The following is a 15,690-nucleotide window of genomic DNA, read 5'->3' on the forward strand; positions in this document are numbered from 1 at the left end:
CTTTCGTTGAAATTTGTGCTGCTCTTTTATTCCTTTCTCTTCCCACGTCCGCTAGCTTCTCTTCTCTTTTTTCTTGTTTGGACGGCTTCTTTTGGGTCTGGTTCCAAATAGAAAGGTTGTCTTTTGAAGATAGCTGAGCTGTTTGTTTGGTTCAGACCCAAACAGAAGAGTTGTCCAGCACAAACAACGTAGTCTTTTTTTTTTGGTAGCCCATCACCATCAAGTTTAAAACATAGGAGGTAAGGCAATTGCCGCAAACACAGGAGGCAAAAAGGTAATGTTGACTTGGTTGAGCTATCATGACAGTATCACCCTTCGAAGAAGGTGACAAGTTTAGATGCTGTCTGAAATATTTGGACCCTTCGGAGAAGGTGATTGGTTTAGATAGCTTTAAACATTTGGACGATAATCAACAACAATATGTGAGAATATAAATTCTTACATAATAAGCTAAAATGCCTGGACTCGGAGAAGTGAGAAGGAGTTAGAAGATAAAATGAAATTATACCAGAAAATGCAATGCACACTCGGCTATTCATAAAGATGAAATAGGACGTTATCGTTTCTTCATGAGAAAATGAACTAGCAATACAATCATGCAGGTCCCCTAAAGAACTCTACCTCCAAAATAAATCCTGTGGACATTGCCGTGCAAAGCTCTACTCTTGCAGGTTTATTCCTCATGATTCAGTTAAAAGGACGGGAGCAAGATTCAATAGGGTAGATAGTGATGCCCATTTATGCGAATAAGCATAAACGTGCAGGAGTTTATTTAGCAACGAAGTTAATATATGAAAGGAATACCAAAGTGAATGAAGGATCTTCCCTTGTCCTATGGCATTATCAGCCAAAGTAGTCAGTACAAGGTCTAAGTATACTCTTCTACAATCAACAGTAAAGTAACAAGTAAATAATTAATAGATTGAGAACATTAACAAATAATTAGAAAAATATATAGAATTATAAAACTGGACAGTACCCTCTTACAAATACAGCATATATAATCAATCCGGTTATATTTACAAACCCACAACTCTAGTTTTCTCCTACCCTACAACTGGTTCAGGCCAGACATCATATCCTCTCAACTAAATGTATAAATCCTGTGATATATACACGTCAAATGGAGAGAAAGAAAGAAAGAAAGAAAAATTACAACGGCAAGATCTTTGGCCAACCTGGCAACTGACCTGAGCAGGAGCTTAGAGGATTAATAGTCAACATTATGAGCATTGAGCATTTTTATGGTCGGACAAATATGTATATTTTCCCTGGAGTAAAAAATGAAACAGATGAAGCTGCTCAGGGAAGTGGAAAGGAAATGAAAACTTCCAGTGTCAAGGCAAGGCAATCAGGCAATCTTGATGGATGATGTCAGAAACCATCTTTCGTTTCTGTTTATCAGAACTTTTTGGTGAAGCATCAGAAACCAGCTCCTTTACTTCCATACTCCACCTTTTCTCCCCACAAAAACCTAGACCCCAATGATACCATCGTATAGCCTGTCATTGCACAAGGAAAATAATGTATCAACATCTGTTGTTTAGGAAATAATATCAAGTCTCTCCAAACTGAAGATCGGTTTCTTTCCTTTTATTCTTCCAAAAACATGGTTTACAATTGCACACTCAGAAACTTCTTGTTTGGCCCAGTGGGTCATAATCATAAGCATCACCAGCTTTGACAAAACGACCCTTCACACGCCTTCTTACATCTGCCCTTGCTTTGCGAGACGCATACCTCACTTTCTTTTCAAACCTATGACAGAATTAGCCAAGCCGTTAAACATAGGACTGCCATAAAGTGCAGAACAAAATGCAGAGGATTCTGAAAATCCACAAAAGTTTCAAATAAAGTACAACTATAAAAACCAGAGTTCAGAGTCTAGGTGAGCAAAATATTTGTGAAAATCACTAAAGAAAAAGGTTACTTAGGTATACAGTATGGTATGTTCTCTTGAATTCTCCTCAAACCAGGTCAGCTAAAAGAAAGAACTAATATATGCAGTCATTTATCTTCACATGTGAACTACAAAAACAAACACAAGAAAAGGATAATTTATACACTCAAATGCATGCATTGTGCTATTTCTTGTGAATTGTATGATATCTTAAGACTGTATTGCTGCACTATATGGACATATTACATGATGATAAAATACAAGAAGAGAAAAATAATATAGCACACAATATACATGTACAACTAAGTGAGAAAATCAACCAAATAATTTTCTGCACTAAAAATAAACAAGAGCAGTAGATGTTCACTTGGTGTTTGTAAGCAAACCAGTGAAGATAACTAAAATCAATCAAGGAGATGAGGATTTAAGTTATTGATCAACGATCAAGTCTTATTCAAAACATGAGTCTTTTGCAGTTAACATTGGTGAATGTTGCAGTATAATTAGAGTTATAACACTTACAACTGTCAAGAGGTGGTGCACCAATAGGAATTGCACTAGGATTCAGGTTCTAAAATACTTTTTTGCCATAAAAAATTATAATAGAACTAGGATTTATAGTTTATGTAAAACTCGATCTCTATAACATTATAAATAGGTCGTCTAGTACCTGGAAACAGGAGTCAGCCCAATATACATGATTTCTTTACAAGCTTTCTGAAATTTATTGATTTCATTGATTTCTTTTATTTATCGCAAATTATAACTTTCTTTTATCTTTATTGCTTTACTTTTTACTTGGTTTGTAGATTTCTTGGCATCACACACCTTCATCTCTTGACCTATTAAACCAAGTTAAGAATTCCATTTTGTTTGATTTGCAAGATTGTCACCTGCCTCAGCTCGGGATTAAATTTCTAAATGTAGCTTTTCCTCATTGAAAAAAAAGAATAAATAACTCGCATATTGTTCGAAGAATTCATCAATTGATTAACACCCTCATTGGGACCCATTTGTTAAAATAACATATTGGTAATCATGCCAAAAAAAAAAACATGGTAAAAAACATGATTATATTAACTGACAATCAATTAGTCCATACAATTGATAAAGGTCATTTCCCTGACACGAGGAGTCTGAAAACAACTCACAAACATATAGGAGTAGCCTCCATCAAATGTGTGACACGAGGAGTCTGAAAACAACTCACAAACATATAGGAGTAGCCTCCATCAAATGTGTCACGGGATGGTTCTTCATCATCTAATTCACCCCCATCAACAAAGAATTGCACCTGGACATAACCACAATGTCTTAACGATGCCACACTTCCCAACATTATTACCTCTACCAATTAGTGGTGGATATGTTAAGTGTTTTTATACCTCCTACAAAACCTTATGATGGTAAGATCAAATGCTCACAACTGACTGGGCTCTTTCTAAAGGTAAGTCTTTTTATCATAACTTAAATCTATCTAATGATGATTTAAAAGTTATCTAGTTAAAAATGGAAAATACAATTGTCATAACTTACCACAATAATATTGTTATAGTCAACAAGACCATGCAAGTTGGGGCCAATCAGCTCAATTAAATCTAGAACAAGCTCAAATAGAGTCGATTAGGCACTCCTTTTGACTAGTTTCCGATAAGGCAAGTCCCATGATATACTTCAATAACAAGTATCTAATAGAAATGTTTGGAAGTTCTTAGCCACGTCCTATGTATCACATGACCACACAATAAACAACACAACAAGCTTAGCCCAAGTTAGACACAATCGGCCACGAGGTACCACCTACACCACAATTGTATAGGCAGTCTCAAGCTAATTACAAGGCTCACCCACCTTATCTACAACCATCTCAACTTGTACTTTTGCAGTTCAGTGCTCCATAAACTGCCTTTAAACTAGGCAATCTCAATCTTTAGATGCCTCAAGGACCTGTTGTCAACCAGCAAGCAACGAGAAAATTGATAGGGTTGAATTAACCCAACACTTAAGGAAAATAAGGCTTAATGTTGGACTTATAGCCAGATGCAAAATAATCATTCATATCCTGAAGCGATTGGCATATTAAATCCAATTCTCAAAGAATGAAGATAGCTAACTTCAAATAGTTTTCTAAGGAGAACTACTAGTCAAGAAGGAAACACATCACCAAGTTTATTGTAATTGTGATGACGGTGTTGCTAATGCCTTCTTGAAACTAAGTTTATTTGGTTCATCAGTGACCAAGACTGTCTTTCACAGGTTTTCCACACTGCCACCCAACTCCATCAATAGCTAGGAAGAAATGGAGGCTCATTTTCATAAGCATTTTTATAGAACCAAAAGTAACACTGGCTAACTTGGATAATCCAAGACCAAGGGGGAGTTTATAAAAAACCATGTCCTTCGTTTCAGGATTCTAAATATAAAGTACCCTATAACCATAATAGAACAAAAGTGCAAAAAGTTAAATATGGAAAGGATGCAATGAAATATACGAAAACGATTTGTAGAGACCGAGCACTAAAATATTTACACCCTTATAGATGATGTTGTTCGATTAAAAAAATGTTGTCAACCAAGCAAAAAAATACACTGAGAGAAATGTACCTAGTTGGCTACTTAAATGAGGTCACAATGACACATTCAAGCTTTGAGGAAGAGTTTGAAGAAATTTAGTAGAAACAAATATCGGTCACAGAATTCAAAGATGAAAAATCATTTGAGATTGTTGCAGTAAAAAAGCCTAAAAAGACTAACAAACCTATTAGTAAAGAAACAAAAGTAACCATAAAATAAAAAAATACTCATTTGACATCAAGAGGGCCGAAGAGATATTCAACTAATTGATGGAGGAAAAATCAAACTTCTGAGCAATCACACAATCTCCGTTATTGAGCAAACAAAGGGGAAAATAAATTGTAAGTGGCATGACTCATGAATACATTATACTAACAGTTGTCATCTTTACGAATCATATCGACAAGGCATTAAAAGCTGGTAGCATTCACTTCTTGAAAAGAAAATGAATCGAGGCGAGTCCCCGGTGCCTTTTATTTTTCCAAGCAGGGCAATTTAACTAGGCGTTGCATATAGGCAAGAGGTGTATCGATCATATTAAAGCCAAAGAATTGACAAATTAAGAGAGAACCAACTTGGACAGGTACTTATTGCCAGTGTTGTCCAAAGGTGCTCCAAGCAAGACAAGGTGAGACCCCAGTGCCTTTTATTTTTCCAAGCAAGGCAATTTAACAAGGCATTGCATAGGCGCTCGCTTGGAATGCAAGCACTAGGTACTAAAGCAAGCACTAGTTGAAATTTTTTTTTTTTTTCTATTTTGTTAATTAATGTGTTTTGACATATTTGCCCATATTCTTTCTATCCACCACCACCACCAAAAACAATTTAAGGGTATAGTTATAAAAGAAAAGAGTAGGGTTTAAAAAGAAAAAAGAATCATCAAAATGGAGCTGCAAGCACATTTAAAGAGAGCATTGTGGGTTAGTGGCAGCCATGGTTTTTCAAAAATGAAAAACATTGAAGAATCAGGTACATCTTTATTAAGAAGTATAGGAGGAGCATCAAATTCTAGTTCTGGATATGAAGTGGGATCAAGTTCTAATTCTGAAGAAGTGCATTATGATTTAAGTGATGATTCGGATGATAATCTTGAAATGGAGGATATGGGAGACTTGAGTGAAGGAGATGAAAGTGCAAATGATGATGTTGTGTTGGAAGATTGATGATGATGATGATGATATTTAAGTTTAACTATTTTAATCTACTTGCTCTTTTAAATTGTCTTATTTTGTTTTTAAAGGTGAATAGTATAACTTTTTAATGACTGTTAAAATATTTTAAGTTTCACATTGATTTTCTAGTCTTAGTTTTTAAAATATATATTTGTGATTTATATATTATACTATTATGCATAAATTTTATTTGAATTTACAACTTAGTGCCTTGTTTTATCCAAGTGTGCGCTTGAAGTTTCAGACATTTGACAGACTTGACGCCTTAGGGTGCCTTTCACTTTTGACAACACTGCTCCCTGCAACAAGGAATGCCATGGACTTGTCACTTCTTAACATGGCTAGGAAGGCTTCCACATAGCATCAAAAAAAGAAGCTATGGAATTGAGTATTCATCAACCTCTCTCCAACACAGATCAATTGAGGGTCCAGGGTTGTCTATGTATCACTAAACTCGTGGAATAGGTTGCAGCCCATAATTGCACCCACCATGAAAGGATGTTGCTTGCTCTTGCCTTGGCATTCCTCCAAGGCCTTGTAAATTTGGCTAAGGACAAAAGGCCCTAAAGCCACGATGCAACCTTCTACTAAGGCAACAATATCTTCAAGATGCCTTTGAAGGCTTCTTGGACCTGGAGTAGATTGGTAATCTACAAGAAAGCACATGCTCACACTGAATTGCAAGATTCCTTTCTTTCTTCTCTTGTTTTAAACAAGCATCATACACAAGAGTTGCAACTAATTGGTCTTCAAATTGACTAGTGAGCACTTGTTAAAAGACAGATAATTCTTCACCCTCTATCCAGAGGTCTCTTATCATGGAAAATCAAAGAGGATTACAGTCTACATCCCATACCTAAAGTTGAAGACGTTACCAAACTTTGACCAAAAAGAGTGCGCAACCAACATCACTTTGTTTTGTTTGATGGTGATCCTATAAAATTGAATGGCATTGAGAATCCTTTGATGTTTCCACTTATCACCAAGGTGTTGTTCGATTCAGTTATAGTCAATTGGTATAGTCAAGTTTCCACTTATCACCAAGGTGATGTTCGATTCAGTTAAACTCAATTGATATAATCAGAAGAGGCTATGTTAGGCCATGTTGCAATTTATTTCTTCCAAACATCAAGGATGACATGGTCATCTTGAAATTTTTCTCTTTTGATGTCTAATAGAAAGAGAAGCCCTTTCAAGGCCAATTTCTTTTTGGTGGCCCTTTGCATTCCCCAATCATACCCTCTGGGGATGCAAAGGGCCTTACTAGATTTTGAAGGACAATTTCTTTTTGGTAAGGCCCTTTGCATTCCCAATGTTGCAATTAACATTGGGGATGCAGTCACATTTTGAAAACAAGTAATTAGAGTAGGTTTTAAAGGAGAAGTGTTGTTGGCCATGACTTTTTGAAGAAGAAAACTTAGGTTTTGGGGAAACTTTAGTTTTTGTAGAAAATAGTAATGATTTTGGGATGAAGATGAAGAGCTGAATATAAATTGATAGAGAATTAGAACGACAATTCTTATAGCTCTTAAAGTATCACACGACGGCAAAACAACACTTCATTTTGAAATTGCTTAGGTCATTTTTTAGAAAGTGAAACATAATCAATATTTTAAAGTAGTGCTCCATTTACCACATCATTGATGGTCATTTATCGATCAATTTAAAGAGGCATGTCGATATTACTTCATTTTTTTCTAAATAAAAGTAATACAGGGAGCATTGTTTATATAAAAAATAAACAACCACGTGTTGTTTGATCAAGAGCAGTAGTTGTTCACTTTGTATTTTTGAGCAAACCAAAGAAGATAGGATTTAAGTTATTGAACGACGAACAAGTCCTATTCATTACAAGAGTCTTTAGCAGTTGACTAGCAAATGTTGTAGTATAATTAGAGTTGTAATACATATAACTTCTAGGAGAAGATGCGCAAATAAAATGTATGAATTGTGTGCTAGGATTCAAGATGTAAAATCCTTAATTATCATAAACAGTTTGTATAGGACTAGGATTTATAGTTTACGAGAAACTCAATTTCTGTAACATTATACATAGGTCGTCTAGCTGCTAGAAACAAATGTCAACCCCATATAAACAATTTCTTTATAAACTTTCTGCAAGTTCTCACTTTTTTTTTACTTAACGTAATTTACAGTTTTCCTCTATATCTTTCTTTTATCTTTATTGCTTTACTTTTTACTTGATTTATAGATTTCTTGGCATTGTGCACCTTCACCTCTTAACCTGTTAAACTAAGTTAAGAATTTCACACTTCGTTTGATTTGCAAGGTTGTTACTTGTCTCTGCTCAAGACTAAGTTTCTAAGTGTAGTTTCTCCTCATTGAAAGGAATGAACAAATAACGGGTACCATATTGATTGAACAATCCATCAATTGATGGACTATAACATGATAAGATTTTTTGAAAAATAAAATAAGGAAATAAGTATAAAATATATGCAAGTCTCATTTTGGGAATCACAAAAAAACTCCAAGTGGAACCTACCAAATAGATTTTCATATTATTAGATTGATAGCATACTTACTTGCGTGTCTTTTTCTTTTCCATGTAACGCTTTACCGCATCACTTCGGTTAGCTGAAGGTAAAGGACTCTCAAGGCACGGGGGACACCATGAAGGCTCTCCCATGAGAAGCATTGAAGATGCTCCACAGTCTTGATAATCTCCAGCATTACTCTCTCCAGTAAGGCCAGAAAATGATAGGCTGGAATGGCCTTGCTTTGCCGTAAAACAAAGGATTGGTTCAGTCTTACTACTAATCATAGAATCAGTAGATGGTGCATTGCTGCATGTTGGCTGTATTGTGTTGACCAGTCCAACTGATGACCCCTAGAGAAATCAACATTTAACTATGAATGAAATAAATAAAAAAATGTCTAATGCTAAAAGTGTTTATAAAAGACAAGTGACCATAGGCAGGTAGATTTAAAATTGTAGTAGCCATGCACATTATCATGCAATCGAAGGTAGGTGGAAAATGCCTCGGAGACAAAGAGAACATGTATGAGAATTGGGAATCAGGACCAACTGCTAGGTAGGTACGGTACCATGAGGGTCAATTAATCCTGAAATGCTTGAACTGATTTATTGTTCAACAAAATTTGTTGTTGACAACTAAAATGATGCCATACAAGTTGATGGCAGTTTTTAACCCCATGGCAGAGCATTTTCTTACTTCCACTCCAAAATCAACTAGCCAATGTTGTTTGATAATTACTTCAATCTGGTTCCAAGATCAGTAAAATCAGGAATTAAGATTGTTTCAGCTTAACGATGAACATTTCTTCTGCAGCACACGTGAACACATTGCCCTTATCAGGACATTTACTTCCCTTTTCCCTTAGGCAAGAATCCATAAAACACAAGGTGAGATATCGTGTGAAATCAATTCATGAAATATATATCAACAATAAAAGTATTCTTTTCAATCACGTCAGAGGGAAGTATTTAAACTATATAAATCCCCCATCCCCACCCAAAAAGAAGGAAAACAAAACCTATAAATGGAAAGGAAATTGATTGAAGAGAACTGCTGCAACTTAAAACTGTTCAATATTATCCTTTTCCAGTGACTAATTTGACATATTAAAAACATAAACAAAAAAGACATGGTAACCCCGAAGTATACATTTATTTTCAATTGTTACAACAAGGAACAAACAAATCAAAAGACAAAGATACATGCACAGCAAAAGATAAAAATATAAGAAGAGAACCTCAGCTGCAACTGCACCCTGACAATTGGAATCAACAATGGGCATGTCCTTTGTCCCAAATAAGCTATCAATGCCACCATTCTCAAAAAGCTCTTCTGAATTATTGAGGGTAACACCAAATAGTTCTTCATAGTTTTCAAGATTCAAATCCATTTCAGCCATATTGAAGTCCTCATAAAGATCAGCATCTTCATAGCGTGCAGGACACTTAGTCCCAGGACAGTATAACTGCAGATGGATAGAGTGAAATTTGCAAAAGGTCCTTCAGAAACAGAAAATAAAATTTTCACATATCCAAAAAGCAAAGGTAACAACTCTCTCTCTCTATCTCTATGATCACGCATGTGTGTTTATTTCAGTTTGCTAACTTGAAACGATGAAATGAAGTTAGGCTTTGACTGACTATGAGCTTAGATGGATGTAAGAAAGCTCAAAGACCAGAATAGTCAACAGCTGTGAAAGCAAACAGGAGACAACTGCTTTTACAACAGCTGAAAAAGAAAACAGTACAATGTAATGTACGAGCCCCTCATCAAAGTTGAAGTTACATTTCCCAAACTAGTAATGCTTCAGTGGACAGAGTTTGCAAGGTTTAGATTATATATGAGGTTGCTTCATCTGACACGAGAGATTTTAGATTCAAATCAAATAGCACATAAACTGTAATTGGACAAACCACCAGACATTCCAAGTGCATCATTACCATGCATGTAGAAGGCAAACACTATCACAAAATTAGTTCTGAGATTAAAAGAACCTTTGAATGATCGAGAATACTACTACAATATAACCTGTTAAAACTGTTAAACAGAAAAATCATATCATTAAAAGGAGGGATGAGATTCCCAACTACATACATTTTCTCAGAAAGAATAGGCTTTATTTAACAATTTAAATTTTAAAAGCCAGACTGTCAAAGGTTAAGCATACTGCATAGACAAAAGATTGGACACGATAACAAAGATTTTCTTATGAGGAAGTTTAAATTTATAACATTCTTCATACCCAGAAATCTAAAATGTGAAAGCGATTAAAGGGGACCTAAAATGTGAAGATGACTGAGAAAAGTAATTTTACTTTCCTGCAAGCCAAAATTTAGATCACCACGTTGCTTATTAGATTGTTCATGCAACCAAATGACAGACACCTACATCCCTACAGAATAATTTAATTACACCTACAAGACGGTAAATATACAGAAGTACCACATACCTTTGGCAAAGATGAATTTGGAGATCTGGTTGGCTGGTCTAAATTTTTTGGCACAGAGCTTGATTCAGGTACTGAAGAAGCCTCATGCCAAACACCTGATTTAGCTATTTCACACCTGTCATTAACCCCAACAATTCCAGATGCATTATGGCAAATAGTATTCTCTGTCGGACCCCAGGTGTTTTTGGTGCTATTTTCAGCAATGCTCATTAAACCCAACTCCTGCTCACAAGTAGATCCACCCCCAGAAGGGGAGTCTAAAATGAATGGCCATTTTGAAGAAAGCTCAGAAACTGATGGACAGCCAAAGTAACAATTGATCGTTTGCCTTTTATGTGTGGAAGCTGATGTTGAGGAGCCATAGCCCATCCAATCACAATTCTGACAAAGAGAGATTCTTTCTTCCACGCGTCTAACTAATGCAGGTTGTGAATTGCATCTTTCACATAAGAGGGTCCGTGAGTGACGCTTGGACAAGGCATTAGCAGAATGAACAATTTGATCGCATGATAAGCATAAGCACGCAGCATCTGACCGGCAATAAACCATGGACCTTTGCTCCCCACAAAAATCACAAATATAACCCATGATTCAACTCACTATTGACTCAAACCAAACTTCACCAATACTGAAACCTCTAACTGCACTAATTTGCAGCTAAAAGAAGCTACCTTCTTTAGTACACCACAGTTCCACAAACGGATTTTACAGTTTTCGGATTTTAAAACAACCTTCAAGCATTACCTAACATGAAAAAATGTTATTATTTATGCTAACAAAGATGAATTACAGGAAACAGATGAGAGGTATGTATTTCAATGAGACTACTGGATTGTCACTCTACAATCAAGACTAGATGGGCAAGCTTCATTTATATTAGATAATAATTTATACACAATATGAAAGTGAAAAACAAGAAGAAAGAAAAGGCCAGTTCTAGAACAAATTAAGCTTCACAAAGAACCAAAAGAGCGGGCGGAAAAAGACAACTGCAAATGTTTAACTCCATTAAACAAGCAGAAAGAGCATGATCTATCCAGGGAAATCAAAGGCTTTAATTATGAACACTGCATGAAGCAATGCAAGTTAAAAAAAAAATAAAGAAAACAGATATCTTTGATGAAAATTAACTACTTTTCCAAGCCCTGACCTTTTCTTTCAACGAAAAAAAAAACTGTGTGAAAAACAGAACCAAATCCAGTAAAGCAACAAAGCATACCTTTTCATGTCAGAACTGTTTACTACTTTAAAAAAGAAAATCAACTGATTCCACTTGATGTTTTGCATGAAAACAGGAATTAAATCCAATAATGGAATTCAACCCAAAAATACACACAAAAAATTTAAGAATCAGCCAGCATCCAAAAATAGTAAATACCGAAACACAGAATCAAATAACCTGGTGATAAAAATGGAAAGGAATTGGTAATAAACAAGCTCACAAACAAAAAATCCATTTCTTACCTTCTCAACAAACAAACAGAATTAACGATGGAAAAGATCCAGAAAAGCAACTCGGATAAGAGAGTAAAGAAAACAGAATTATTACCCGAAGGAACAAGAAGATCGGTCAAAGAACTGTAATTCATGCAACAAAAATATTGAAAATATTTACAAAGCTGAAGAAACCCTACAAAGATAAGAGCCCTCTTAAAGCCCTCTCTCTAAAGAACAAAGCAAAGCTTATAGAAGTGGTGGTGCAAGAAAGAAACGATGAGGTGGGAGAGGGTGGGTGGGTTATGAGGCGCCAATGTGTGTGCTTTGCATAGGAAACTGTGTATTTGTTTGTGACATAAGCTATAAAAAAAATTTTGCAAAAGAGGAGAGATACATCAGCCGTCAGCGTAAGAAAAAGGATCCAAGTTGTGGGTGGGGAATAGTAAAAGTGGGACCCTTCCTTCCTTTTTTCTTTTTCTTTGGTCCCATCCTATAAAATATATTTCCTTTTCCATTGACTACTCTTTTACATCCTATAAAATATTCCAATAACTACTCTTTTACAGGCTCCTTTTGGTCACGGGATAGCAGTGCAAGTTCACGGAGGAGGAGGTGGTGGAGGAGGATTCCTAATTCCGCGTCGCGCTCTTGAAAGCTTCCTACTTTTGAGACTGTTTGAAACTACGTTCCAAACGGTGTTCCACACTCTCAAGCACTACTACAACTCAAAGTCCCAAAGATTGAACAACTTGAGTGTTTTCTTTGCTTGAGTTGGTCCTGGAAAGAAAAAAAGGCTGTTGAGCTTCCAATTTTCTGTCGGTAGGTTCAAATTTTCTGACAAATACATAAGACAGTAACCAGAATTCACACAACTGGAATATAGAGCTAGTGGTTCTCCCACGGCCCTCGGTGCAATCATCGGCGTACTCAGTCGTTCCCAGGAGTTTCTAGTAAATGATCCTTGTGGTGACATTAACAATCTATATGATTTTGGCATGCAAAATATGGAGGGCCTATAAAAAATGTGTTGTCTCCGGATGTAATGCGATGTAGATTCTTGCAGAGGGGAAGGAATTAGAAGAAGACATCTTTCCCAACTAGGAGGATTTGAGACTTTATGATCTGCCAAGGTTGAGTAATATAGTGGAAGGGCATGTGTCACCTAGAAGCCTTGCAAATCTAAAGTTCTTGTCTCTAGAAAAACGTGATAATCTGAGATATATCTTCTCATGGAGCATGATCGAGCAACTCCCTAAACTAGAGACTCTCTGTATCAGTAATTGCAAGAACCTTGAAGATTTCTTCGAAGAGAATGCGACTGAGACCGAGATGGTTAATTATGAACTTCCCAGTTTGAAGTTCTTTTCCTTGAAATGCCAGCGTAAAATTGTTGTCAGCATTGATAAGATTGTGGAATTGGCTTTATCCTCAATAGAGGAAGTTTATACTATCCATTGTATAAGCGTAATATCTCTTCCTAGGAGCCTTGTCAATGCACCAAGATTAATGATCATTACAGGTCAAAGAAAATGGTGGGATGAAGAACTACAATGGGAGGATTACACAATCAAGCAAAACCTTTTTGTTTGCTTTTATTTTCATCAAAACAAAAACCATTTTTTTATGTGTTTTCATCCCACGAGGTTAACATGATTATAAATCTCTATTAAATAAAATATATAGAATATAAAAACGAAAGTCTTTTTATATACATTATAAATTATTACAAATATATTATTTGTATATAATAATTAGGGTACGAAAGCTCACCAATTATACCCTTGTTGAGTTTCCCAAAACACACACATACACAGTGAAAATAGTAAATTTAAAATATTTTTGAGATTTCTAATGATCTCGTTAGACAGATTTGTTGGGTTTCTTGAAACACATACGTACGTATAAAAAAAACGATAAATTTAATTTTTTTTTGGAGTTCTTGGGATTTTGTTAAATGGATCTAAAGTTGTTTAAGGTTTATACGAAAATTGTCTAAAGATGTGAAATTTTTTCTGCTTTGAATATATGTTTCAAAGCTGGGTTGTCGCAAATCACAAGTCGTCCAATTGTATGCCCTCTCATGGTAATTCACACGAACCACTAGTAAGAAATCTTCTCAACCCTTTTAGGAGAGAGGGATTTATATACCTTAGAGGGCTAGCTATTTTTTTATGTTTTAGGTATTTCAGCATTGTACTTTACTCACCTTTATCACCTTCTACAAGAAATAAGAGGCATGGTATTTTATTTATAGAGAAATCTGAAAACCCTATAAATAGCAAAGTATTAATTTGTCCCCTGAATAATATCAATTTGTTTATGTTTAACAACCGATACTTTGACATCAATCCAAAATATTAATTATATGTGTTTGACTCCTAATTGGATTGATGAAGGTTGGAACTTGAATAAAAGAATTCTAAACTTTTATTAAGTTTCTAATAATTAAGGTGAAATAATTGGCCAAGCGATTGAGAGTTGTTTGTTGGAATATGGAATCGATAACATTTTAACAGTTACAGTAGACAATGCAAGTTCAAAAAATTTGACAATAAAATATCTGAAAAGAGTAACAAGTGGTTAGGCAACTAATATAATGTCAACTGACTTCATGCATATTAGATGTTGTACACATATTATCAATCTTATTGTATGTACAAGATTGAAAGATATTGATGATTCAGTGGTTAAGATTCGGAAAGCAGTAAGGTTTGTTAGATCTTCTTCTTCTAAATAACTTGTTTTTAACTAATGTGCGGAAAAGTTAAAAATTGGAAGTAAAAAATCTATTTGCTTTGATGTTGTAACTAGATGGAACTCTACGTATATGATGCTAGATGTTGCTGCTAAATTTGATGTGGTTTTTATGATGTTAGAAGAAATTGATCCTAGATATTTGAGATACTTTGAGATTGATTCAAATGGGAAATAAAAAAAACTTAAGTCCTCATGTTTTAGAAGATTAGGAAAAAGCTAAATCTTCTGTGAAGTTCTTGAAATTATTTTACATAGTTACATTGAAATTTTTTGACTTGTTGTATATGACATCTAATTCTTTCTTCCATGAATTGATTTCCATGCACACAAGCATATCCCAACTTTGTAGAAGTGCAAATGTTTATGCAAGTAAAATGACCAAGAATATGATGATAAAATATAAAAAAAATCGGGGGATCAAGATACACAACTATTTGTTGTAAGTGGATGTTGTGTTAGATCCACATTTTAAATTGAAATATATGAGATTTTGTTTTGGGAGATTGTATAATGTTGAAGAGGCTGAAAATTTTACAATTAAGTTAAAGATACTTTGCTAAGGTTGTTTGAGTATTATATGAATGTTGATGAGAATGCTAAGGTTATTCATAATGTTTGAACTGGTATAAATAAACATGTTAATGTTGATTTAATGGTGGTAAATGATATGTTAAATGATTTAGCTTCTCAATTCAAAAAACATTTAGAGGAAGAAAGTAGTGTATAAAGAAAAAATGAGGTTGAGATGTATTTAAATGATGATTGTGAGGATCTTAATGATTTTAAATTAGATATTTTGGGTTGGTAGAGGTGTAATGCTACAAAATATAAGATTCTTTTTAAGGTGGCATAACACGTGTTAGCTATCCCGACATATTAGATCCATTTCAAAGTTCTTTA

General features: G+C 34.9%; 1 protein-coding gene across 2 annotated transcripts; it reads right to left on the reverse strand.

Annotated features, from left to right (window-relative positions):
- Positions 1 to 931: 931 nt before the first annotated feature.
- On the reverse strand, positions 932 to 12,394 carry LOC7458244 (zinc finger protein CONSTANS-LIKE 9). 2 transcript variants are annotated; one of them, XM_002302787.4, is made up of 5 exons: positions 12,146 to 12,394; positions 10,597 to 11,340; positions 9,385 to 9,612; positions 8,193 to 8,497; positions 932 to 1,758 (listed from the first exon to the last, which is right to left on the reverse strand). In XM_002302787.4, exons 2-5 carry the CDS (start codon positions 11,182 to 11,184, stop codon positions 1,629 to 1,631), a joined length of 1,251 nt encoding a protein of 416 aa, XP_002302823.4. In that variant the 5' UTR covers positions 11,185 to 11,340; positions 12,146 to 12,394; the 3' UTR covers positions 932 to 1,628. The 2 variants fall into 2 exon arrangements, with proteins under 2 accessions (XP_002302823.4, XP_024451197.2); XM_024595429.2 differs by having other exon boundaries at positions 12,061 to 12,394.
- Between the last annotated feature and the right edge of the window lie 3,296 nt (positions 12,395 to 15,690).

Source organism: Populus trichocarpa, chromosome 2 (genome assembly GCF_000002775.5).
Source record: "Populus trichocarpa isolate Nisqually-1 chromosome 2, P.trichocarpa_v4.1, whole genome shotgun sequence".
Classification (NCBI taxonomy): domain Eukaryota; kingdom Viridiplantae; phylum Streptophyta; class Magnoliopsida; order Malpighiales; family Salicaceae; genus Populus; species Populus trichocarpa.

Bases quoted from the DNA above. Each gene is read 5' to 3' on its own strand.
- LOC7458244 (XM_002302787.4), bottom strand. From the start codon at position 11,184: ATGGGTTATATTTGTGATTTTTGTGGGGAGCAAAGGTCCATGGTTTAT. The intron at 8,498-9,384 runs GTTCTCTTCTTA...TGATTTCTCTAG, and splicing joins AGGGTGCAGTTGCAGCTGAG to GGGTCATCAGTTGGACTGGT. The intron at 1,759-8,192 runs GTAAGTATGCTA...ATTCTGTCATAG, and splicing joins GAAAAGAAAAAGACACGCAA to GTTTGAAAAGAAAGTGAGGT.